The sequence below is a fragment of the Acomys russatus genome, chromosome 12, assembly GCF_903995435.1.
Source record: "Acomys russatus chromosome 12, mAcoRus1.1, whole genome shotgun sequence".
NCBI lineage: Eukaryota > Metazoa > Chordata > Mammalia > Rodentia > Muridae > Acomys > Acomys russatus.
The window spans coordinates 51,958,360-51,983,664 of NC_067148.1; the positions used below are offsets into that span (position 1 = coordinate 51,958,360).

The 25,305-nt window shown below is 39.7% G+C and overlaps 1 protein-coding gene across 1 annotated transcript in view; it reads right to left on the minus strand.

Moving 5' to 3' along the window:
• Fbxl17 (F-box and leucine rich repeat protein 17) overlaps positions 1-25,305 on the minus strand; it is a 432,200-nt gene that overhangs the window by 276,425 nt on the left and 130,470 nt on the right. The window contains exon 6 of the mRNA XM_051154429.1: positions 7,340-7,470. Coding sequence (XP_051010386.1) covers positions 7,340-7,470 — 131 coding nt within the window. The remainder of the gene's footprint in view (positions 1-7,339; positions 7,471-25,305) is intronic.

Consider the following 25,305-nt stretch of genomic DNA (forward strand, 5'->3'; position numbering starts at 1 on the left):
ACCAAGAAGAGGCTTGATACCCTAGGATCACATACAGGGAGAGGAGGTCCCTCTCAGTCACAGTCATAACAGAGGGAGTAAGGGGAAAATGGGAGGGAGGGAGGAATGGGAGGACACAAAGGATGGGATAACAATTGAGATGTAATATGAATAAATTAATTAAAAAATTAAAAAACATAAAAAATAAAAAATAATTTATTTTGAAAAAAAAATTTAAAAAACAAAAAACAAAAAGAAATCTAAAAAAAGAAAGAAAGAAAGAAATTGCCTTTCTAGAGATGGTCTTACAAATAACTATTGCAGTAAAATATATTTCTTCTTTTTTCAAAAATATGATATACAGTATACATAAAGTTACTCTATAGATCATAGAAGTAGTTTATAATGAATTTTTAAAAAATGTTCCATCCAACCACTCTGCCACATTACTAGACACCATGTGGCACTTTGAATGAGAAGTTGCCTGTGTCGTGGTGTTTTGGTGTGTGACAGAAAAGTAACTAAGACACACCAGTATCCAACCTGCTCCACATGCTAGAGTAGAGACTACACTGCTCCGAACTCCACCATGGGGCTGCCTCAGCACTGTTAACTTCATGAGAGATGGGACTGGCTGTTTGCTAGACTGGTGTCAGACTCCGGGGCTCAAGTGAGCTTCCTGCCTCATCCTCCCAAAATGCTGGCATTGCAGGTGTTAGCTCCACACACATTAATGGCACATTTTTTATCTCCTATTTATTTCCAAGTTTTTTGGTTTACAGAGAAGAAAATTGCCCGAACTTCACAATACTAGAGCTGAAAAGCATCCTCTTCCCCCAAACTACTAAGCTTTAATGGAACATAAATGGTTTTAAGCTCAAATTCAACTGTGCTGCTGCTTTTGCTGGAGAGGTCTGTCCCCCTGGGCAACCTTTAAACCCGAGTCTCTATGAGAATTAAGTAATATTAGGGGATTGAAATGAAATAAAAGTCTAGGTCCACTGTGACATGACATTCATTGGAAGATGGTAGATTATCCACTCACTTCTTGAACACTTATAAATACAATATATAGCATATGTTCACAAAACAATTCCTGGAAATAAAACACAATGGACACTCAGCAAATACTTTATACCACCAACACCTGCTCAAATCCTCTCTGAACTTTATTTCTAAATATCACCGCTTTTATTGAATCAACGGAAATTTGAAAGAAGAAACAGAATAAACATCCAGAGATGATCAAGGGAGTTAGAAAAATCTTTATATAAAACCTCACTGAGTCTTGCATGAGCTGGGACACTGTTGGTCTCACCAGAGGTGGGCAGCCTGCATCTGCCCCTACAGCTTCAACCCACACTCACCCAAAAGCCCAACAAAGGGCTTTATCTTTCTGTGGGAGAATAAAGGAGGTTAGTGTTAGGATTCCTCTTAATGCTAAAAACAAAAGAGACCTCAACCAAATCTGAGCGAGACCTAGGAATTCGTTTCCTAAAAACACCTACAGTGACTGAGGATGTAGCTCGCTGGTAGAGCATGTGTCCAGGACGCATCAGACAACGGGTTTGATCCCAGCGTCAAGATAAATAAATAACTCATAGCTTTGAAGTTGGAAGAGTTTAGAAAACTAGTTCATCTGTACTTAAAAATCCAATAAATTTTTTAATAGCATTCCTGTTTGCATTTGACATTGGACGTCTGCTAATGAACACAAATGCTTTATCTATTAAAGCCAAGTTCTGTCTCCCTCTGTAACTTTTACCTGTTGGCCAAAGTCCTGATGCCTGAAGTGACAGCAATAACAAGAAAAAGCTAAACTAAAAAATAAAATAATTAGTTCTCTATTAGCTGTTAACATTTTTATCAAAAGACTCAACTTACTTACAAAGAACTATTTGATTTAACTTAAGAATATCTAAAGATCTTTACACTTTAATCTATTTTAGGTGTGTGTATGTATGTGGGGATGTATGCTACATTTGTGCAGGTGCCCACAGAAGCAAGAACTAACTGGGCATTGGATCCCCCACGGCTGGAATTACAGGTAGTTGGAACCAAATTCAGGTCTTCTGGAAGAGCAAGAAAGGTTCTTAACAACTAAGTCACCCTCTGGCTCCCTACATTCTACATTGTAATGAAGAAGAATTCAGTTTTTAGGCTGAGTAGCGTAAACACAGATAAAAATACAGATCATGTCTATTGGTGGAAGAAACTGGCCAACAACCCAAAGCAATAGGCCATTACTCACCCTGAAGATATTGCTAATAAAAAAGAAAGACAGAGTACTTGAAAACTTTTGTAAGAGAAAACAGAAGTTTAGAATTTTCATGTAAATTATTTTAATTTTAAAAACATCTTATTGTGTACCTGAAAAGAAAGTAGCAGCAAGAGCCTAGGATTTAAAATTTCCATATTTTAGAGTAAGGCCTTCTATGGAAATTAAACATTAACCCAGAGAATCAATGGCAACAGCCACTGCTGAAGTTCAGCTCCGCCCAGAGGTATCATCTCGGGGTACGCTTGTTCAGTCAGTGGACCCTTTAAGGGATGGAGCCTCTCTAGGACCATGGACCATGGTAGTTCTCACCTGACCTCCAGCCTTCCTCTGACTTCCCGTCTCACTGCTCGATCTCTTCCTGATACTCTTAGGCATCGTCTAAATAACTTTACCCGAAATCAAGCCCATGAGCCACACCACACTGGACTGTCAATCTCCCAAACTGCAAACTAAATAAGCCTCTTTACAGTATGCGCGATCCAATGCTGAGACCACAAGTGTTCTGTGCAACCTGGGGTGCTCCGCTATCACAGGGGCAGACCCCGGCTTTTCCTGGCTGCTAGAGAATCGTTCATTTCTCTTACATTATTGCCCTACACTGCTTGCATGAGCAGCAAGGTGAGCTGCCAATGAAAGGGTCACGTGCTCACAGAGCTACAGATCACAGGAAATGAACTAACTTTTTTCAGGACCAGAGTCAAAAATTTTAAATTGAGAAAAACTACATTTTGATGAAATAATTAAATAAATTTTGAAAAAAAGTATTTAAATGAAGGCTATTTATTTTAATTTTTATTGATAAAAAATAACTATTATAATCATATTGCAATGAAGAAAGTCAGAAGCATTCATGTTTTTACACATCAGCCTTTTATATCTAAATGTGCAGATTTTGGATTCTGTGTCAGTCACCCAAAAACCATAAAAATGAAACTGATTGTAAAATAATGAAAGATTTATATCAAATACACTTAAATAGTTCAATAAACTTGGAATCAGAAAGAATAGAGAAGACATAATAACCAGATGTTTAATTTAAGTCACAGATAGAAATAGTCCTGTACTCTCTTTTCACAGAACACTTGAGGTGTGTTTGTATTTAAAAGCAATGGTAAATGTCAAATGACTACTCTCCCATTCTTCTGAAGACAAGGAAATATCAAGCTGTGCAATCCTTTCAATGCAAGAAGTGCTTTTAGAAAACAACAAAGAAAGAGAACAGTATGTCTTAGCCACACAGATCAATTTCAAGAGCACAGAATCTAAAGCATTAGAGTCAGAGATGTGGCTCAGTGGCAGGGGTAAACATTAAAATGTAGCACACAGGAACCCAACCAAACAGCAAACAGCAAACCTGATATCGTGCTCGTAATAAAAACAGCTTTTAATTACTATACAGCTTTAAATGTTTAGCTTTAAAATAATTACACAGACAAGAACTTCTATTGTAGAAAAACTGAAACCACTGCAGTTTATTAAACCAGGACATTACAGACACGGCCATGTAATGACACGCACAAACTAACATCTAAAGGTTCTAGACCAGTGGATCTCACCCTTCCTAACGCTGTGGCGCTGTAACACAGTCCTCATGTTGTGGTGACCTCAACCACAAAAGGATTTCTTTGCCATTTCAGAAAAGCAATGTAAACATCTGATAATACAGAATATCTGATACGTGGGTCCCCAAAGGGGTCACAACCCACAGGTTGAACAAAGCTGTACTAGACCAAAGAAAATGAGCTCTCACCTAAAACACAAATCTAAGAACTTTCCATATATTAATAGTGTATTAATTCCATCTATGAAGCAGAAAACTGACTCATGACCCATTAATATTTTCTTGTTTGTCCTCACCCAGTTTTCATAGTCCTAATAACAGAAAACACATCCATCTAAAAGCCAAAAACGTTGAACAAATCATCTATGTGTAATAGGAGCAGTCTGTAATAGGAGCAGTCTGACCTCCCTGAACAAGAGATGCGGAAAGACTTCAGTGAGAACACATGTGAAATACCTATCAATTACCTGGGCAATAACAGTTACCTCTCTCCCCTCTCTCCTTACCAAGCTCAGCGGTAAGTCTTAAGTCACCTAAAAGATCAGCTTTACAGCGCAGGGCTCAGTGCTCCGCACTATGAGACACAGTACCAAGTACTACGCACCGCCTCCTGAGGGTCTACAGGACAGGAATCATGAGCAACCGTGAAGCAGAAGCTAATTCATAGGCTAAGTGCATTAGTGCATTCCAGGGCTCCCTAGGAAAGGTTACTAACCCTGCTCAGCTGAGTGCTGGGATCATAATTAAGTCTGATGGGAAGCCCTAGATTTATAGCAATATAATTACAAATATGACTTAGCTTAGGAGTACAGTATAGCAAGAACAATGAGATGAGTAATTTAGATGATACTGCAAAGTGCGTTTCAATGTCTGAAGCTTCTATTACAGGACACAGGATAAGTGCGAGTGGCGTGATTGAAACTAAGAGTCTGATCTTCACACTCTGCTGCTCAGTTCATTAAAATGCATGTTTTCTCAATTAATCCAAACTTTTCCATTAAAAACATAAAAATACACTTTCATTCCTTAGGAATAAATCTCCACGGTACTTATTATATTTAGAATCAAATGCTAAATAACCATTACAGATAAGTACAAAAAAAAAAAAAAGTTACAGGGAGCAAGAAGTTGATGCCCAAAGCCTGACAAAGGAAGAAAAACAGTAAATGCTGCTCACAACCCCATCTCAGGTCCCCCAGTTTGGGCTAAGTGCTGGAAGACTAAGGTCCCTGAGCAGATTTGTTTAAATGCGAAGTGTTCACTTAGGAGATCATTCACATATCAGACACAGGTTTTATATTATTTACCAGCTGTGGTGTTCTCTTGGTATGGAGGACTCCCAGGGTCATGTATACAGCACTGTGACATATGATCGCATTGCTACAGGGTGATGTTCTTGGTATGGAGGACTCCCAGGGTCATGTGTACAGCACTGTGACATATGATCGCATTGCTACAGGGTGATGTTCTTGGTATGGAGGACTCCCAGGGTCATGTGTACAGCACTGTGACATATGATCGCATTGCTGCAGGGTGATGTTCTTGGTATGGAGGACTCCCAGGGTCATGTGTGCAACACTGTGACATATGATGTTCTTTCCTTTAAGTCAATGTTGCTAAGAAACTTATCTAAATGTTAAGCAGATATAAACACAAGATGTTGGGGGTCGGGGCGGGGGCGGAGGAAGAAGATCACAGAAAACAAAGGGCCTCTATGTATATCAGCTATGGCAAGTGGTCTGGAAGCCCCTAACAAACTCCTGACAAGCCCCAATGAATCTACTACTAGGCACATATCCAATGAATCCAGGAAGTCAAAGGACATCTGTGCTCAGCATATTTGTTGGCAGGAGCTATGTGATCTCCGTCATTGGAAGAAGATGCAAGAACTAGCCTTCTAGAAATTTTAAGAATCATGGTAGTTGGCCATAACTTACACAGGAGTAAGACATTCAAGACGCTGACTATAGGTGATGATATTGTACTGTATATTTTTAAATGGCAAGAAGAATGGATATTGAATGCTGAGGTTTTGTCTTTTGAAAAAGTCACAAATGGGTAAATGCTTCAGGAACCAGATTTGCTTAGCCTAATTCAAACATTACAACCAAGAAAAAAAAAATCATTTCAGTATGCACTGAAGCTTTACATGAGACACCATAAACACATCTAATCGTAAATTTTATGTATTTGTGAAATTTTTAAAATAAATAAATAATAATAAATTACTAGCAAAAATTTGCTAAGAGTTTCTTGAAGACTATCATAACTTAAAGAATAATTTAGGGTAACTTAAAATTGATTACTATAACTAGTTATAATTGGAAAAATGGAATCTATACCACTTTGTTTTTAAAGTATAGAAAGAAATTTAAAAACTAAGAGGATGAGAGTCTGAAGTTTAAAGCATTATTGAGTTAAGCTTAATATATTATCACCCCTACTTATAAAATATTTCTATCTAAACAGTCATTAATTTTAGATGTTACAATGTACTTTATTTTGAAAGCAAATTCTCTGTAACGGCCTATCTTTAAAAACTATTATGAAAAGTTGGTGGCCAGGCTCTCATCTCATGCCTGTACTCACACATCTGCCTCCTCTGCACGGGGGGGGGGGGGAGGACACCAGCGTACTCACACACCTGCCTCCTTTGCACTGGGGGGACCAGCGTACTCACACACCTGCCTTCTCTGCCCTGGAGGGACCAGTGTACTCACACACCTGCCTTCTCTGCACTGGGGGGACCAGCGTACTCACACACCTGCCTTCTCTGCACTGTGGGACCAGCGTACTCACACACCTGCCTTCTCTGCACTGGGGGACCAGCGTACTCACACACCTGCCTTCTCTGCCCTGGAGGGACCAGCGTACTCACACACCTGCCTTCTCTGCACTGTGGGACCAGCGTACTCACACACCTGCCCTCTGAGCAGTGGCGGAACACTGTGCACTTGTCTGCATTATGAAAGTCTTCTTGCAAGAGGTGTACTTTATATTTTTCTACCTCAATGTGCTATTTCAAAAAAAAAATGAGTTCATCATTAGTTAAAAGAAAATACTTCCCATTTTATACACTCTATATTATAGATTAAACTGCTAATCACATGATCTACTTAAAAAGAACTTATATTTGTAGGAAATTAATTCATCATAATTAAGGATAGGTCTAAACGCAAAATGACTGTGGTAATTCCTCAGACTCATTGATAAGTTACACCATAGCAAACAATCACAAAGCTCTCAAAATCACGTTTCAGAAGTAAAAAGGAACAAGTTAAGATGCTACTGTTGTAATCGCTGGAACACATGGCAGTGTTACGGCACATAAAAACCCTGCTGTGGTTGTAAGCCAGAGGTACGCCGAAGGACACAGCTAGACCCCCGCTGCACACTTCAGGACAGCAGTTCCAAGAGAAGCTGTGCCCAGCTCTGCTCATGCTGCCGTCTTATTGGCGTGGCGACAGTATGCGCCATGCTTTCCTCGGGGCACGTTTCTAAGATGTTAAGATGGTTACCTGTCGTTGATGATCCAGTTCAGACAGAGATTCAGAGAGCTAAGATTTTTGCACCTCTTGACGATTTCCATCACAGTTTCATTATCCAGTTCAGTGATATGACGGAGGTCCAAGCTGGAAAGGTTTCTCAGCTGGCGGCGTAAATAAAATGAAAGATAAGAAAAAAGGTACCAAGTTAATTCTCAGGACGTATACCATCACTTGCTATACAGCAGGATCAGAGCCATTGCACAATATTTAATGTAGATGAGATAGTCTAGCCCTTCAATTAAATAGCAAAGTATTTTACACAGAAATTTTTAAATAAGCACGGGAATCTATGATGAATATATCAGTGGACAAGAAACATAAAAAATGCTTTTCCTGAAGCACCGTTAAAGTGAAGAATTAGCAGCACGTGCCATCAAGTAGAGAGCACATCACAGGAAGTACCAACATGCAGGGCTCGATTTCTAATGTTTACATTCAAAACCAAACTGCCATTTTTGTACGCGTTTTCTCATACTAACCTATGAAATATACATTCTCCAAACTTTGACCAATAAAGGCACGTGTCTTACTGCATCACACCAATCCCTATTTCTTCATTTCTCTCATCCCTTTTTGGATGATCCTTGATGTTTAGTCTCCAAAGGCAAATCAGTAACATTCACACGAAAGTGGCAGGATATTAATTACCCTCTTCAAATGAGGCATATTTCCAAATAAGCAATTTTTGCTTAGTAACAGACAAAAGAATTTGTCTGGGAGCATGTGTTAGACTAAATACAGTCTGCCACCTTGCAAATGTATCTGTGTCTCAATAGGTCACCTTATGAGGCAAGAATGACTGTACTGATGTGATTAGAGGAAGTGGCCCTGAAATGGAGAGATCACTGCAGATTATTCGAGCAGATCCAATGTAATCGATGAGCATCCTGTAAGTGAAGAATGTTATCCAGCGTGTTAGAGAGATGTGATAGAAGCTGTAACAGCCATCTCAATCGTCAAAGAGATCCAACCTGCCTTTCCAAAACAGTGGAAATGGAGAAGTGAGACCAGGAGCCACAGACTGGGGGCGGGGCTCTCTGCTGGGAACAGCCAGAGCCCTCTGCTGACAGCCAGTAAGAAATAAGGATGAAAACCTACAACCCCGAAAGGACTTATTTAAGTCAAACACCTAAAGGAGAAAGAAAAACAAACAACAACAAAAACAAAAAAAAACAAAATCACAGCAGATCCTGTCCTTGAGCTTCCACAAAGAACTGCAGTCAGCCCACACCTGGGAAGACCTGTGACAGACAGACATCTAATCTAGACAACAGCGGGATGTTGTGGTGTTGTGGTGTTTGTGGGAGTTTGTGGTGTTCAAGCTAAACGTGCGAAAATTTGTTATACAGTACTCAGAAACTAGGACACAGCATTTATAGCAACTGGAAAGAGCTCTCCTAGGACTTGTTTGTCCTCTCTAGACCACCATCCAATCCTCCGTTGGGGAAGGTTATCCCTATAGGAAGCAAAATTGTAGGTTTGACCCAATTGCCAAGGCCTCAGAGCAGACAAGTCTCACCTAAGTCAGTTCACCTCAGGTCCCCCAAGAAGCAGACACGGAATACACGGGCATGAGCAACTGCTGAGCAACTCAAACAAGAGCAGGGGGCCAGGCCACAAGCCTTCGACTCATTTGTATTTTGATTATACATGTGTGTTGGCCATAGTGCTAGGAATGAAAGGTCATAAAGGAGGTAGGAGGAGTCGTCCCTGCAGCTCCCACACACTGTCTTTCAGATCACAAGGCTGAAGATACATACACACAGCTGAGACACCATGGCTCTCTGCTCTCTGAAGCAAGCTGCACAATTTTGTGGAGAGGAAAGTGATAAATGAAACATTAAATACAAAAAAAGATGGACGATGCAGATCCATCTCAGAGGCAGGGCGCTTCTGCAGCAGCTCCTTCTGAGGTCATGAATCTCATCTGCAGACAGAGACTCTTAGGAAACCTTCCCTGTGCGCTCCCTATCAGGTCAGGTGTTCAGTGAAGTCAAATCCAGTGCAGCACCAGACTCAGGAAAACCAGATCTCCAGAAAGACAGACAGACCAGGGAAGAAGAAAGGAGTTCTGAGACTTCCTCTTCTAGCCAGCAGAGGCCGAGGAGCTCACTAACTGGAGCACACTGCAAGAGAATCTCACACTTGCTGAGCATCTCTTGTGATGGGCCAAGGACGGTGCGAAGTGAGCACTAGGCAGGCAACCTCTGTGTGGCCAGACAAGCCAGGGCTCCATATTGAGACCCTGCTTGAAAAACAAAACAAGAGCATCAGTGACAACAAGAGTCCTTGAGGCCCTCTAACATCTCTGGGCTGCTGACCCGGCAGATGCCATCCAGTTTCTCCAGTGTCCTTCTCTCCTGGGAACTCATGATAATCATAGTAACCAACACATCACGCACAGAGACCATCCAAAGTCCTAACCCCTTGATGCTTGACCCTTACCTCTCTGCAGCTTATGCTACTAGGGAGTAAACAAAGCAAGAAAAATGTTTTCAATCCCCTAAGAGAACTAAAAAGGAAAAAAACTATAAAAAATAAAAAATAAAAAAATAAATCACCGAATCTATAAATATGATTGAAATTTACTAAAACTCCAAAGGGCTCACACTCACAAAGTTCTGTAATGTTTACACCCGCCCCCCCCCCAATACCTGACTTCCCCCCACATGGTATATGTAGATAACGTAGCCTGCAACACTACACTGGGAACAAAGTGGAAGGCTGTGGTGAAGTGACGCCTTTATGACAGGTGGACATCAAAAGATTGAAAAAAAATCGGAGAGGACAGTAATGCTAAAGGAACGAAGCTTAAAGTCCCAATGTTTTCTTAAATAGACTGGTTATTATTTTTCAAGATGAGTAGTACAGTAATAGTTTTTAAGAAGTTATGGACAGCAGAGAGGATCTGGCCTCCATCTTCTCATCATCATAAACACACTTCAAAACAAGTAAGTGCAGTAAGCAGAGTTCTAACTCCAGTACCTAGTAAATTCCTTTGCCCTCACATATGGGAAGGAACTGAGGGGAGTCTCCTTATAAAGCAAAGGGGAAGGGTTTTACAGCTATAATCAGTCCCTGATCATCAACTGATACCAAGGGAATCAAAGGGACTGCTCTGCTGGCAGAGCACTTACTAAGGGTCCTGGTGACAGAGAGAGCCTTCTGTTGTCCTTAAGGGGGTCAGTGGTCATGTCAGTCTCCTAGAACCAAGGTCAGCTCCTAGCTATGGCCAGCAGAAAAGCAGGGATAGCAACCCTATACTGTTAAAAGCTGCTCCCTTCCAATGAGTTCATTCAAGAGAACCCAAGCTCCATAGGGAAACGCAGCCCCTCCAGGTAGACAAAAGGTGTCCTTAGACTGTGCAAGGACTCCAGACTCCTCCAGAACCCTGTAAAGAGTGAGGTGGGATACATTTGTTTGAGCTGCTAAATTTGTGGTTACTTATCATACACCAATAGATTACGACATACATGTAGGCTCCAGAGAAAACTATGCATTTGAATAAAAGCCAGGGTCGAATACTTAAAATGAATGTACTTAATACCAAAGAAACATGCATTTTAAACGGTTAAAATGGTAAACTTATTCAAATATTTTATCAAAATAAATCATTTGCAAAAAGAAAATATTGAGATGTACATTAAATATGCTGCAAGAAAACCACCAGTTGTTTGTACCACTTCAGTCCCTCCATGAAGGAAGTGAGGATCACAACGTGGTACAGGTGGATAATGAGAAAGACATTAGCAAACCTTGACTATCTAACAGACTGGTAAAAGCCCTAAGACACCCTGCAGAACCAGCCCACAGCAGGAAAGTACAGCTCCAGGGCTGAGCTACGGGTAACAAACTCATAACTACAACTGCCTCTTGTACTCTCAGAAAGCCACGTCCAGATCTCCTGGGTGCAAAGTGGGCCAGATGATGGCGCTGAACCTGTTACTGCCTAATGTGTATGATCCATAGTGAAGCTAACAGGTATGCCCCGACTCACGTGCCAGGGATTTCCAAGACAGGATAGAAAAACACTTGACACATTAAGGCTCATTATTTTATGAGCTGGCAGGCCCTGACTGGCGTATGTTCACATAACCTGCCTGATGAGCATTTTGACCAACACTAGTAGAAATATGACAGCATCTAGAAAAGGCTGCAGGAAGCTAACTCCCAGTACATCATCTCAAGGCACAGACCCAACATTCTCTACAGGCTATGGCATTTCTATTCAAAATTGCACAAACAGCACTGTCAAATTCATCACATTCATTTGCTTGCTAGGGAACATTATAACAGTGCCCTCCAGTGTTTCATAAAAAGCTACCTGAAATAATCCCTCATAGTCTGAAACAGATAACTACATTTAGAAAACTGACATTTTAATTAAACTTGCTTTCCTTATAATTCACTGGTATCTTGGGTTATGCAAAGCACAAAGGATTTGCGTAAGTAGAGCTTTTCTACCAGAACATTCCGAATGTCTCACTTCCATTTTCAGACACATAGGAAGGTACTGAAAGGATGCCTGTCAGGATGTAGAATGTTAGTAATCACTCTCCAGTTTAATATTGCACTGTTCAGGAGTAACTAACAAAAAAGTTAATTCACAAAAAAGCCATTCACAAAAGTCCAAAATTAGCCAATGATTGGTATGACCAGGTCTGTAAATATAAAATGAGATACTTTAAAACACTGCCTAGGAAATGCAGACTATGAGGACTATAAAGATGCCTCCAATGACTTCAAATTTCCCTTAATACCAAGAAAAAAAAATTTTTTTAAAGGGCGGGGGTGGGGGAGGAGAAGAAAAAAGGGGAGGGGTTCAAGTTGTGAGTCCCAGATAAGAGAATCAAAATGCACACAGGAAGAAAGAAAGGTAGGAGGGGGAGGAAGGGAGGGAAAGGGGGCTGGCCACGCTGTACAAGCCGACTACAGTGAGTGAAACAAATAGGCTCGCAGAGTGCGGTCTCTAAACCCAACATACGTCCCATTGCCTTAGGACAGTGCAGTGGTTTGAACGGCAATGTCTCTCCTTAAGCTCGTGCCTTTGAACACTTGATTAAGAGTTGGGGGAATTGATTGAGAAGCATTAGAAGGTGTGGCCCTGTTGACGGAGGTGAGTCACTGGGGACAGGCCTGAGGTTTCACAGGACTTGTGTTGCAAGAGGTTTGATCTCAATGTGATCCATGAGACTGTGATCTGTGAAATCCCATCTTTGATCCCACTGTGATCCCTGAGATTGAACTGTAAATCCTTGTTTCTTGTGGCCTAGCACGCCTTTAATCTAAGAAGTCTGTTTATTGTAAACAGGTGATTAAGGCATGGTTCAGCCAGCCTTACATACACTTTTAATTCAAGCGCTAGCTGTACCCAGCATTTAATAAAGTTAGCCCTAGGTCAAGAGGCAGAGCAAGAAACCAGCTGACAGGGATTAAAGAGTAGGAGGGACTTTGAGTTGAGGAGTATTTACAACAGCTGTAGAAATCTTTAGTTTTTGGTGCTTCCAGCTCTTGGGCTTTACTCTTGGAATTTGGGCTCTTTGGCTCTTGGCTCTTTAACTCTTGAGCTCCTCAGCTCCTTGGCCTTTGGCTTTTGGGGCTTTGAGCTAGGAAACCTTTGGCCTTAGGTTTTTTTGGTCTTTTCCTCCTGGGCTGTCATCTGAGCTAGTGAGCCTTTTGGGCCTTCTCCACTGGGATGTGAGCTGAGTAGGAAGGTCAGCTGGGTGCTTTCTCTGCCTCTCTGAGCTAGCTGATTTTTTTCACCACAACACCTGGCTCCTGAGTCTTTATTGGTAAAATAGAAATGATAAGGGATTTTTCAATTAAAACATTTTGGCACTCCAATGAGTGGCACGACCCCATAGACAGAGAAATCACTCCAGCTGAGGACAATCTGAGAAGCCATCAGATTTGGTAAGTCATCTGAGAAATCTTCAAGGAGAAAGTTAAGGAAAGGAAGTAGCTGGAACTTAATAGAAGGCTTTAGAACCCTGTTTAGTGCTACTCCAGATATCCTAAAATTAGAAGCATTAAATGAAAAGCTAAATAACTTAAATCTAGTTGGCTCGACACCAATATGATGATTATTATCATTTTGCTACTTTGTATTTTTTAATTAATAACCATAATGGCTTTCTGTACCCACTCTAAGAAAAAAACATTGAGAGATACAGGAAAAAGAAACATTACTGAGAAGTGTATAAAAGCCTTAGAGGGTAATTAGAGAGACTTATAAAGAAGATTAAAAAAAATACTCAAACACAGAGAAATTTAGACAAACCTTAGAAAGACCTAAGAAAAACAGTCAGGTACAGACAGAGGAATTTAGACAAGAGCCTACCACACCACAGCATAATGAAACTAGAAGGGGGCAGTGTAAGGTTGTTCAAAAACCAGCCTTAGTATATCTCCAGTTACTATACAACACATACCAGGAGATGATAGGCTGCTCTAAGGTTTTAATAAATTTGAATGGTATCTTATAGTCATATTAGATTTGAGGAGATTTAAGGAAGCAATCACCTCCTATGGTATGCATTCATCCTATGTTAAGCAGATGTTAAATTCATGGTCAACTCACAATTCTCCAAGACTGCAAAGAGTTGACAACAGGAATATTAGTACTTGGTCCTCAGTTACAATGGCAATCATGGTAGAAAGATGAAACAAAGGCCATAAAACAACAAAATCAGGCCAGAGGTATTGATATTTCCCAGGATCAGCTGCGAGGTGAAGGTCAATATACTGATTTACAAAGACAGTCGGAATTTGATGATCATACCTTGGCACTATGTTGTCAAGCAGCTTTAGGTGCTTGGGATAAGGTTGAAGAATCAGGAAAGAGGTCTGAGTCATTTACTAAAATTATACAAGGCCCAAAAGAAGTTTTGCAGAGATTGACTTCAGGTATAAATAGAGTAGTGTCAGATTCAGTAGTCAAAAAAGTACTAATTGAAAAGTTGGCTTTTGAAAATGCTAATTCAGAATGGAAAAGAGTTATTAGATCTTCAAAGGCAAGATCAGAACCAGGAGAGGAATGGATCAGACATACGGCTGATATTGGTTCTCATGTTTATGACGCTAATCTGATATGACAAGTAATTTCTAAAAGACTTAGGAAAAAAAAACAAAATGGCAGGTGTTTTAACTGTGGTAAGCAAGGCCATTGGAAAAAGAATTGTAGGCAAGGCTTTCCAAGAAACAATGATTTTTCAGGAGATAATCCAAAAGAAAGGTCCCAGCCTTCTGGAATATGGAGAAGGTGTGGCAAAGACAAGCGTTGGACTAACACTACAAATCAACAAGAGATAGGAAAGGTAATCCTTTGCCTTTGGGAAACACCCAAGGGGGCCTCCCTCAGGCCCCAACATCCAATTTGATTCAATCATTCCCTGTAAGCATAGGATAAACTCATCCACAGAGCAAGTAAAGGATTTAGTATCTCTTGTTAAAAACAGCACTGCTCTGGATGTGTTCTGGACAGCTTCAATAGATAAGACAGAAAAATTCAAGGAAGACCACAAAACAAACATATTGCCAAACTGCTATAAATGATCAGAGACCTAAGCTAAAAATAAAAATAAATGACATTGGAATTGAAAGTTTAGTAGACATGGCAGCAGATATAACAATTATTTCACCAAAATCTTGGCAATCAGATTGGCCACCTCAAGAAGTAAATATCCGGCGTGGAAGGGATAGGTGGGTTCTTCAGCAGAGGGTCCATCCCAGCCTCCTGCTGCAGCCTGTGGGTTTGCTAACTGGATCTCTGTGGGCGTGGGACTCAGAATGGATGCGCTGCTCCTTTTGAGCTGGCAGGTGGTGCAGTGGTAATTGACTTTTCCTGAACCTTTTCTTGTTATGCAGTCCTTTTCTCTCCCCCCCCCCCCCCATTTAAGGTTCCTAGAGCTCGGGATGAACTACAGACAGCACATAGTTGTAAATGTAAGGCAGCCCTGTCACATTACACAGGGCAAGGGCTAAGAGTCGGGATTTTTCTTCAATTAAAAAAATAAAATAAAATGTTCATGCAGGTTCTGCTAAATGAAAATAAGGGAAAGCAAATGAAGGTTATATTGAGTCAAATAAACTGAGGAGAGATTGCATCTTATAATCAGAAACTGGCACACTTCTTTCATTCATTTCCTCTTATCGGCTTCAGAGATGAGTCACACTTCAATAGGGTAAAGTTTTTCCAAGTATATTCGAAAAGAAAAATTTACATTCTTACATTTTAAAGTAATAAAAATCACAAAAATGTCATTGCTAGAGACAGACAGTAATCACACCCAGAGCCATGACTTCTCACATTGCCTAATAAAGAAAAAAATTCTAATCATTTTTCCTTTATGTGTTCATCTGAAAAACAAAGGAAGAAAATAATGATTTTGAAATTAAAAGACTCTTCTAGTAGATAGATTTACCTTTTGGCATTGTAAAAGTGCCACAGAAGTGTCAGTGTCACACCGAAGTTAAAAGTGTAGCTCAGTGATAATGTTCTTTGGCATGGACGAGTTCTCAGTTTAATCCTTAGCACCACCTAATTTATTTTCATCTTAATAAATGTCCAGTTTTGTCTCTCCTGGTTTAGAACAAGGAAGCACCTAGGACTCACTTGACATCAAAAATAAAATCTCATTTTTTTTTTTTTTAATCTTCCATCTCATTTATGGGCCTCACCTGAAAGCCAAAGTCCAAAGGAAACTATGGCCTTCACTCTGCTTCCAGAAATTAATTGTCACATTCTATGGCTGCATAGTATTTCACAGAGTATATTAGGCACTCCCATTCCTTTCATCCCAAGAGCTTTGGTGCACAGAACCTAAAAGCTGGTGTGGCCGCGCTCCCACCTCTCTGGGGCTTTACCATGCTAGAGAGATTTCGCACTGTGAGGAGGCCGCAGCCAGCAGGCCCCCACAGCTTCTCCTCGCTTCACCAGGTCTGGAGCCTACCGTTAGCTGGATCACCAGGGCATCCTGCCAAAGCTTTCTCTGTGAGTAACAAGCCACTTGATAAAAAATAAGCATTCCGAACTGTGTAGGTATAGTTCTTATTTCTTTCCTTGTTCAAAATGCACAAAGAAAGTGACAAATCGGGTACTAATTACCTAAGGGTAGATCATCAGACCACATATACAAAACATAGGTGTAAAAGAAATGTCGGTGCAGATTTAGAAATAGCATTCCTGCGACAGTCTCAGCATTGTGATAGAGGTAAGAATCAACAGCTGTTACCATACTCCCAATCACCTAGCCACAGGCACTAAATGAACACTTCCTGGTTTTAAAACATCTTAGAAGAGCCGAACGTTAAAAACGGTCTGTGAGGAGTCACATCCTAAATCGACCAGGACCTCTCCATCTCCAGCTCCTCTGTCTACCTAGCCTCACTCTGCTGTACACGCAGTTCCGAGGAGTAGCCGTGCTTGGTTTAGAAAGTGTTCAGATTTAGAATTGGTTAAGTTTTAATTCCTGACTCTTCTCATCGTACTCACGTTAGAAGCTGGAAGAGGGAGCTAAAATCCCAGCACACTGACGTGTGGTGACAAGTAACTCAGTTATTCAAGAGAAATGGCACCCTGGCACACTTTATGTCATTTTATTTGATGAACTATAAAAAACTGAAGTATGTTATCATTAAAGTAAATAACAGAAATTTTCCAAAATGAGCTGAGGAAATGTGTCAGGGTATAAAAATGTACTTTCTGATACAAATACCTGCCACCTATAATCCTTTTTTCTCAACCAGTATGTCCATTGAGACTTCTAAGCTTTCAATTAATGAAAATGACAATCTCTAGTTTAGATCAAAGTAACATTTTATCAGAATTTCTGAAAGGATATAATCTACTTTTAGTCATCAATCAAAATCATCCAAGATACACCCTGAAATAACTGGTAATTAATAACCAATAATGCATATTAGGAGCTTACAACAGTTATCTTCGTTAGCTGCTCTTCCTACATTTGCCTCTGTGGACTGGCTTTATAGACTACAGCGATAAGACACATGTCATTTGTTATTACCAGGAGCACATTTAAAACTACCCTCCTATGTAAAATGAAACGGCTACAGAAAGCCTATGCTTGGGACCCGCCAGTGCTTCAGAGCTTCCCTGTGCTTAACTGCCATGCAAACTGGTCTGCCCTTAACTCGCCAATTACAGCTTGAGTAGATTCATGGCAGCGTTAAGGCAATGGCTGTATAGCACAGTGCCAGGTCTGATCTAAATCCAAGCTTCTCTGTGCTGTGACTTCAGTTGTTACAAAAGTCCCTGAAAGAAAATAAAAATCGGTCCGGTTGCCATGTGCTCTCATATGAGAACCCTAGTAGATGCAGAAATATCAGTCAGAGTTTAACCAGAAAAATAAAATTACTAACAGGACCGAGTTACATGAAAGGGGGTTTCAGTAAAGGAAGGGGGTATTCTGGTGAAAGAGAAGGTGGACAAATTGGACTTGGCAGTGCACAGCAGAGTTAGTTGTGGCAACAAAGCCCAGCTACCACAAAGTCAGCTCAGCAGGAAGAGTTAGCACCACTGGGCCCCAGAGGCAGCTGTCACTCACAGCAAGCTAGAGCTATCCTTGGCTAGAACCACAGAGGAAAGGGACTGGTACCAACACTACTGAAGTTAGTGGGTCACAGACAAGTGTCACAGCTCCTCCTTCCCTTTGGTGCTTTTGCTCCATTAAATACACACTGCAGAGTAAAATCTCATATAGTCCACAGGTCTAAAAGTACATGCTTAAAAAGGATTCTTTATGCATGTGTGTGTGGTATTTTTATTTTTTAAATATTTGTTTGTTTGCTTGCTTATTATGTATACAGTGCTCTGCCTGCATGTACACCTGCGGGCAAGACGAGGGCATCAGATCACATTATAGACATTTGCAAGCCACCATGTGGTTGCTGGGAATTGAACCTAGGACCTCAGGAAGAGCAGTCAGTGCTCTTAACCTCTGAGTCATCTTTCCAGTCCCTGTAATGTTTTCTTTTTTTAAATTAAGAACTTTATATAACTCCTCCCAGACCTAACCCTACCTCATCTCTTACTATTACATAAATACATGCACATAAGCACATAAGTACAACCTGCCACGTCTGTTTAGTGTTGCTTGCATGTTTTTAGGGCTGACCATTTGGTACAGGACCATCAGTTAAGGGGCTTCTCCTGGAAGGAGACACCGCCTCCTGCTTCTCACACTCATTAGCTATCTGTAGGGCTTCATCTGGGGTTGTACACAGAAGACCGCACCCATCCGCACTGGCATGCCAACTAGTATTGCCATTGCTCGGGTCTGTTTAGACTGCAATACTGTTGAGATTTCATGATTACAACTTCCCTCTCCTACACAGAAGACACAATCTTGAAGCAGATGTGCTGGTCCATTGGCTCTTACAACTTGAAGGAAGGGGGATTCTAAAAGACAAGCATGTGTACGACCAGCACAAAGCAAGGGCAAGAAAGGGGAAAAGTGGGTGCTTGCAACAACAAAATGTAGTCTATATAACGGAAGTTCATACAGCAACCCAGAAGCAGGAATAACAGCAAGGGTATTATTATTGTATCCTGCCAAAAACCCCACAGTTCTGACCATGTCTGTTTTCTTCTTTGAGCCTGCTGACACTTATGAAAGTGACAACTTGAGCTACTTCCTCAGGCACAGGGTGCCTGTTCCGTTGCCAAAAATCCAAGACTGAATGCCAATTTCATACTGAAACAGGTACCTCTGTCCAAAACAATACCCAAGCATTTGCTCTAGATTGAGTAGGAGGGATGAGGACTGACAATGAACTAAAACCAGGTCTATCATGGCGGCGGACCTATTTCCCTAAAGGTTTCATAATGCTGTGGTCAACAACTTCTGTGTAATGACTGAGGTAGCTCTTTCTGCAAAGGAAACATTCAAGCAGCACAACTGCTCTCTAATTCTCTGGTGGGCTCCATTTCTTAGTTTGCCTGGCCAATGAGAAGCTAAGAATCAAACCCAAACATCACTGTGGAAAATAAGAAATATTGACATAGAGGCCAAAATTCTGGTTCAATGTAGACACTTCAGGACAGTCTACTCTCCTAAGTAAAGTAACATCTGACTCACACAGAAGTGCCTCAGAAAGGTGATTCTCGTGTTCAAAGAATAAAAAAGACACAGTGTAAGTGTTCTTTTTAATATCCAGGAACTCTTTTAGAAATTTGGAGTATATCCTAGACAACCATTATAAATCTCACATAGTGTTACAATCATAAACACATGATCCTTTGGATTCTGGGTTTGTAAGTTATCATGAAATGTACTGTGAATATTTTTATGAATGCACATGTAGCAAGCACACGTGTAGGTGATTCCCAGAAGCTGACCAGGCCAGCCCAGGGTAATAGATGCATTGCTTAAAATTGAGACAGTTACATAAAAATAGAATATTATTAAGACAAAACATCAAAAGTATCAAGTGACTAGAACTGCCAATGCTTTAATTGTTTTAAAATAATTAGATTCTGTTTAATTCTATACTTAACAATAAATGTTTACTTCAAAGTAATAGATATAATCACCTTTCTCTTAATAGTATATATCCTCACTAAATTACTAAGTTGTTATCAGTGAGACCCAAGTCTGATGTCTTTACTCAGGCATTTGCTGATTTATAAATGGTACTTCATGTTTTTCAACACTACTATTTTATAAGCCACAAACGAAATGTAGTAGACTATATCTAATCCTCAAGTAAAATTTATATCACAACAGTATGAACTAATTTTAAAAAATTAAAACTGCCTGGAAGTAACAGCTCACAATACATTCTTGGATGAAGACTGACCTCATGAGTTTGAGATCAAAGGAAGTTACACAGAAATTCTTCTCATGAGACTATTCGCCAAAAAAAAAAAAAAAGTTCACAAATCATAAACAAGTATGTGCTAAAAATTCAAGGAGTGACTGCAAGAATGTATAAGCATAGTAAAATAATTGTTGACAGTTAAGCAAGGGCCTTTCAAAAGGGCCTGTCGGTTCTTCTCAATTTATGTTTATGTATTTCTGTTAGGCCTGAAGCAACCATTGAATCAATGCAGAGCAGCCACAGAGAAACTCCTTTGTTCATTTTACTTGTTAGGACTTTCATAGGTCAGTCATCTAAGAGATGAATTCATTTAGTTTACTGGTGTCACATAGATACATCTTGCTCCTCCTGTGGCTAAAATAAAAGTGTAGCACAAACAAATGCATATATTACGGCTAGAGTGTGAGTAGCAGAGTTACAAAGTGTGAAGAACTGTGAAGCAATCAGGAATTATATAAATGTTACATTCATAGTGTTTTGGCTATTTGCATTTGGCAGCCTTGAAGAAAACATATTTCCTATCTTGGTGTAAGTAATCTTGGTGAACGTATATCAATATCTATCATATCTCATCATTATCAACTTAAAATATCTATCTAGACCTAAAAACATCTTAACCTCTAAGCAACTAAGCTTAATTGTAAAACTAAACTATCTGGTCTTCAATGCCATCAGAGACTGGAGAAGGAATAAAATTAATTACCTGAGTAAACAGGAAGTGCATAACAGGGACGGTTTGATGCCTTAACCGTCACCCAAATCTCTCTTACAGCGTTGGAGCATCATCTTCAGCCTTTTGGCCCAATGCATCTGACATATTTGTGAGGCAGGAACTGCTGAGGACTTGCTTACCCTGTCTTGACTGAGTTTGGTCTTTGACTCTGCCTACATCCAAGTTTGCCCATTTTTAGGCAGAATTCTGTCTATAGCAGAAATGAGGACATTTTGCCCAGTGGCTTGTGTGCCACATTTGAAGTCATCTCCATAAGGAGGGTCATTGATGCTCATTATCTTCTTTGAGGCAGGCTGTGTGTTGCCAGGAGTTAACTTGTCTTGTTGTCAAAGAATCTTTAAACTAATAAAAACATCTTTAAATGCCATATTCTGTAGGTCTCTGAGGTTTACAAAGAACTTTACCTAACTATTTTACCTTATCTATCTACAGACTTGTATTTGTCTGTTAAACCTAGCATGTATATTCTTGTGATAGACTAGTAATTGGCATAACCATGATTTGGTCAATTAAAAATTAACTTGTATAACTTAATTATCCTAAGTAGCTTAGAACAGAACTTTCAAAGTTATTAGAAGTTTGTATTGGTACAATACTTCATATTAGAGTAGAAATATATATATATATATAATGTATGTGAAAAATAATCTTAAATTTGAATTCTATACAAATACATCAAAATTAAACTCACTTTGCTTCAATACTATCTCAGCTGTTCAGTGCTAACTTGTACAAATCATGAAGGATCTTTAAGAGATGAACAAGGAAAGGAAAATATAGCAATGAGGAACAAACTTAACTATTAGTCTTAGCATTCAGAAAGGATGACAGTGGAGAGAAAATGAGACTCAACTTTTTCAGGAATATTTGTCTTTAAAATTTACTCTTTTAATGAAATAAGAGTTCTACTAACCTTTTCTAGGAGATATATATTCATTTTATCCAATTTTTTTCTTAACATAAATGCTAAGCACTCTTTCTTATATAATACAAAGTAAATATATGTCACGTCATCACCAGCTTGCAAATGAGGACAGCGGGGCAGACAGAGGAGATGACATCGCCCCGTGTGGCTAATCAGCAGTTGTGTGCCGTTAGCTTTGATAACACTGACAAACAGTCTGGGGCCCTTCACAAACTTTTAAGAAAAAAGTCAGTTAATAGATCTTATCAGGTCTGGAGAACCACTTCCATTGTCTCACGCTCAGCTTTCATCTTAGGATGGAGCATGGCAAGCCGGCGGGCGGGTGCCCTTTCTGACACTCACTGGGAGATATGCACTAGGGCACACTTCAAAGCAATCTAAGAACATATTTTCTACATCTCCAAATACCATTCAGGCACATATAACTTATCAGAAACAAATGAAGTAATCATCTGTGACTAGAAGATATTATCACCCTCTAAGTTAGGAAGCAGAGCATCTACTGTTAGAGCAAGACACTAAAAGTGACCAGTTGTTTGGAAACTTAAAGAGGCAAGAAAGTTCATCTTTTCATCTTTCATTTCTGGTCTCTGAATAAACAAGAAAAGGAAGACAAAAATTGAGTTAGCTGCATGAATGATCATTTTTTCCGTTACTTATGTTAAATCGACTGAAAAAAATCAATTTTGTTTTCCTTTAAGAAACAGTTCATATTTTCAACCATAAGCACTTTTAAAATAAGTGTTTTATTTTCAACTTCTTTGAATGTGATAATGGTCAAAAACATATCAGAAGTTTGGGCATTTTTCCTAATGTTTTTGATATCTTCCCACGGAAAACTGGTTCATCAGAAAATAAACCAGCTTAATTTAAATTAACCAGTTTAATTATTATCTACACAAACTCAACTTGAATATAGTATATCCCACAAAACTAACCAACGTTACTAATAAATTGAATAGCTGAAACAGCACAGACATAATGTAATGACCGAACAGTGCTAATCAACCTTCCAGCTTTAGCATATTCTCAGCATTAAAAAAAAAAAAAAGTAAATGCCTACTTCTAGCTCGTAGAGAAAGTGGAATTTTCATATACCAGTGTTATTGGGAAAAAAAAAAAAAAAAAAAAAAAGAGGACCAGCATCTTCCTTACTGACTACTTAGAAGTCAACAACTAGCAAAGTTATTTGTGAAATGACTGGAACTAATCACTTCCCTGTATCTCTGTGACACAAGCTCCAAGTACATGCTAATACTCTAGACTCTATAGGGATATTCAATTAATTGTAACTTAATACTGTATATCGATACCGACTTTAGTACCCTATATACTTCATCTCATTATGGAGTCATTAAAAGTAAAATCTTGATCATACTTTAATATAGTTATACATTACACTATACAATATAATTAGTATATAATTAATACTACATGTCATTTAACATAACATAATCCTTTAATTTTGGATTATCATCTAAAGTTTAAATTTTATGATACTTAACAATTTATTTTACTATGGAAATTTTCAAATAGAAACAAGCACACTAAAAACAAATAAAAGCCACTGTCATTTACCCAGCTCAACTATCAACTATATCTATTTCCTTATATACTCACCCCCTTTTCTTCTTTTTATCTCCTTATAGGTAATTTCCTAACTTTGTGTCATTCTACCAATGCCCAAGTATGCATCTCTTACCATGAAGAGGTTTTAAATATACCAAATTTGTATAATCATAAAGGTAACAAAACTCTCCTACCGTCTGACGGATACTTCAGATTTATGTTTTCTCAGTAAACCCCACATGTATTTTCAAAGTTGCTCTCCCTCAATCTGAATGAATCTGCTCTGAGTCCTTCACAACAATGCATTCAATCTTTTTGATTCGTCAGCCAGCAATGGCCCGATGCCCCTCAACTCTGGGATCCACAATCTACTCCCTACTTTTATTAGTTCAAAGGTTGTAGATTTTATTGACAAATGAGAATATATGCCTTCTATCTACCTGTGCTGGGCTTATTTTACTTACTATAACATTTTCCAGATTCATCATACTGACACAAACGATAGGATGTCCTTTCTTAAGGGCTGAATGAAATTCCACTGTGTATATGCATATTATCTTTTTCTAAATTCAACTAATTTTTAAAATTACATTTCTTCCTTCCCTTCCATTCCTCCAACACCCCATATACACCTCCCTACCTTCCTTCAAATCCATGGCCTCCTTTTCCATCAATTCTTATTGCATGCAAATATGTATATACATACATAATCCCAAACATAACGTGTTAAGTTTGTATAATGGTATGTGTAGACTTTATGGAGATAGCTTCGTACGTACGTACGTACGTACGTGTGTGTGTGTGTGTGTGTGTGTGTGTGTGTGTGTATTTCCCCCAATCGGACTGGGCTACAACTCTGCATACTGACTGACTATGGCTTTCTGTAGTAGTCTTGATCTGTTGCAAAGCAAAATTTCCTTGATGAATGGTGAAGACTATGTTGATCTGTGAGTATAAAGCCAAGTGCTGGAGACTGTTGTTAGGGATATGCTGGTTTGGTAAATTAGTGGTTCTAGATTCTCCTCAACAACCATGATCTCACTAGCTCTGTTTTTTCCCAGTCCCAGGCATGGTCTCTGCCATGCTGAGCAGGGCTTCCGTCCAATCAGCTTTCCATCGGTTAACACCAAGCTATGTGTGCCGCTACTGCACTTACAGGGTTATGGTGCCATACTGGTCATTGCTGTGGTTTACAGCATGACAGCTGTCGGCTGCTTTCCTCCTTTGGATCCTGCATTGCCCCTTCCTGGTACCATGAAAGTCAGTACCCGGGGAGGCGGGATGCAGGTCAGAACCACCTCATGAACGTCTGCATTCTGCTTCTCAAGTGCACTGTGTCTTCAGCCGTGGGGACTTACTGTCCACCTCATGGGAGTAACCAAAGAAACAGCAATAGGCTCTGTGTTTCAGAAGTCTCTTAGGCAGTCCTGGCCAACAACTCAAAAGAGGGTATCTCACAACTGAGGTTTTACTAGGTGATCTTTGACCCTTGGAGGCAGTGCCATCAGCCCATATGAGAAAAGTTCATTCAAACTATGTATGTATGTATGTACACACTAAATTATGTGTGTAATGCATTTGGGTGTGTTTGTTTGTGTGTGTGTGTGGTACTTTTCAGGTATATAGCTAATGGCATGAATCTTTGCGCCTTTTTCAGATGTCCATGTTGTTATTTTACCAACCTTCCTCCTTCTCCTGTACTTACCTCTCTCTGCCTTCCCTAAGGAGGCCCTCCTTTGCTCTTTCTCCCCTAAGATCACTTGGATCCTGCTGTTCCTCTTTATCCCTTCCTTCCCTCTCCTTCTGCATTTATCCCAGCCATATAAGGAGACCGGCGTTTCCCAGTTTTCCTTATTTTTGTAATATATA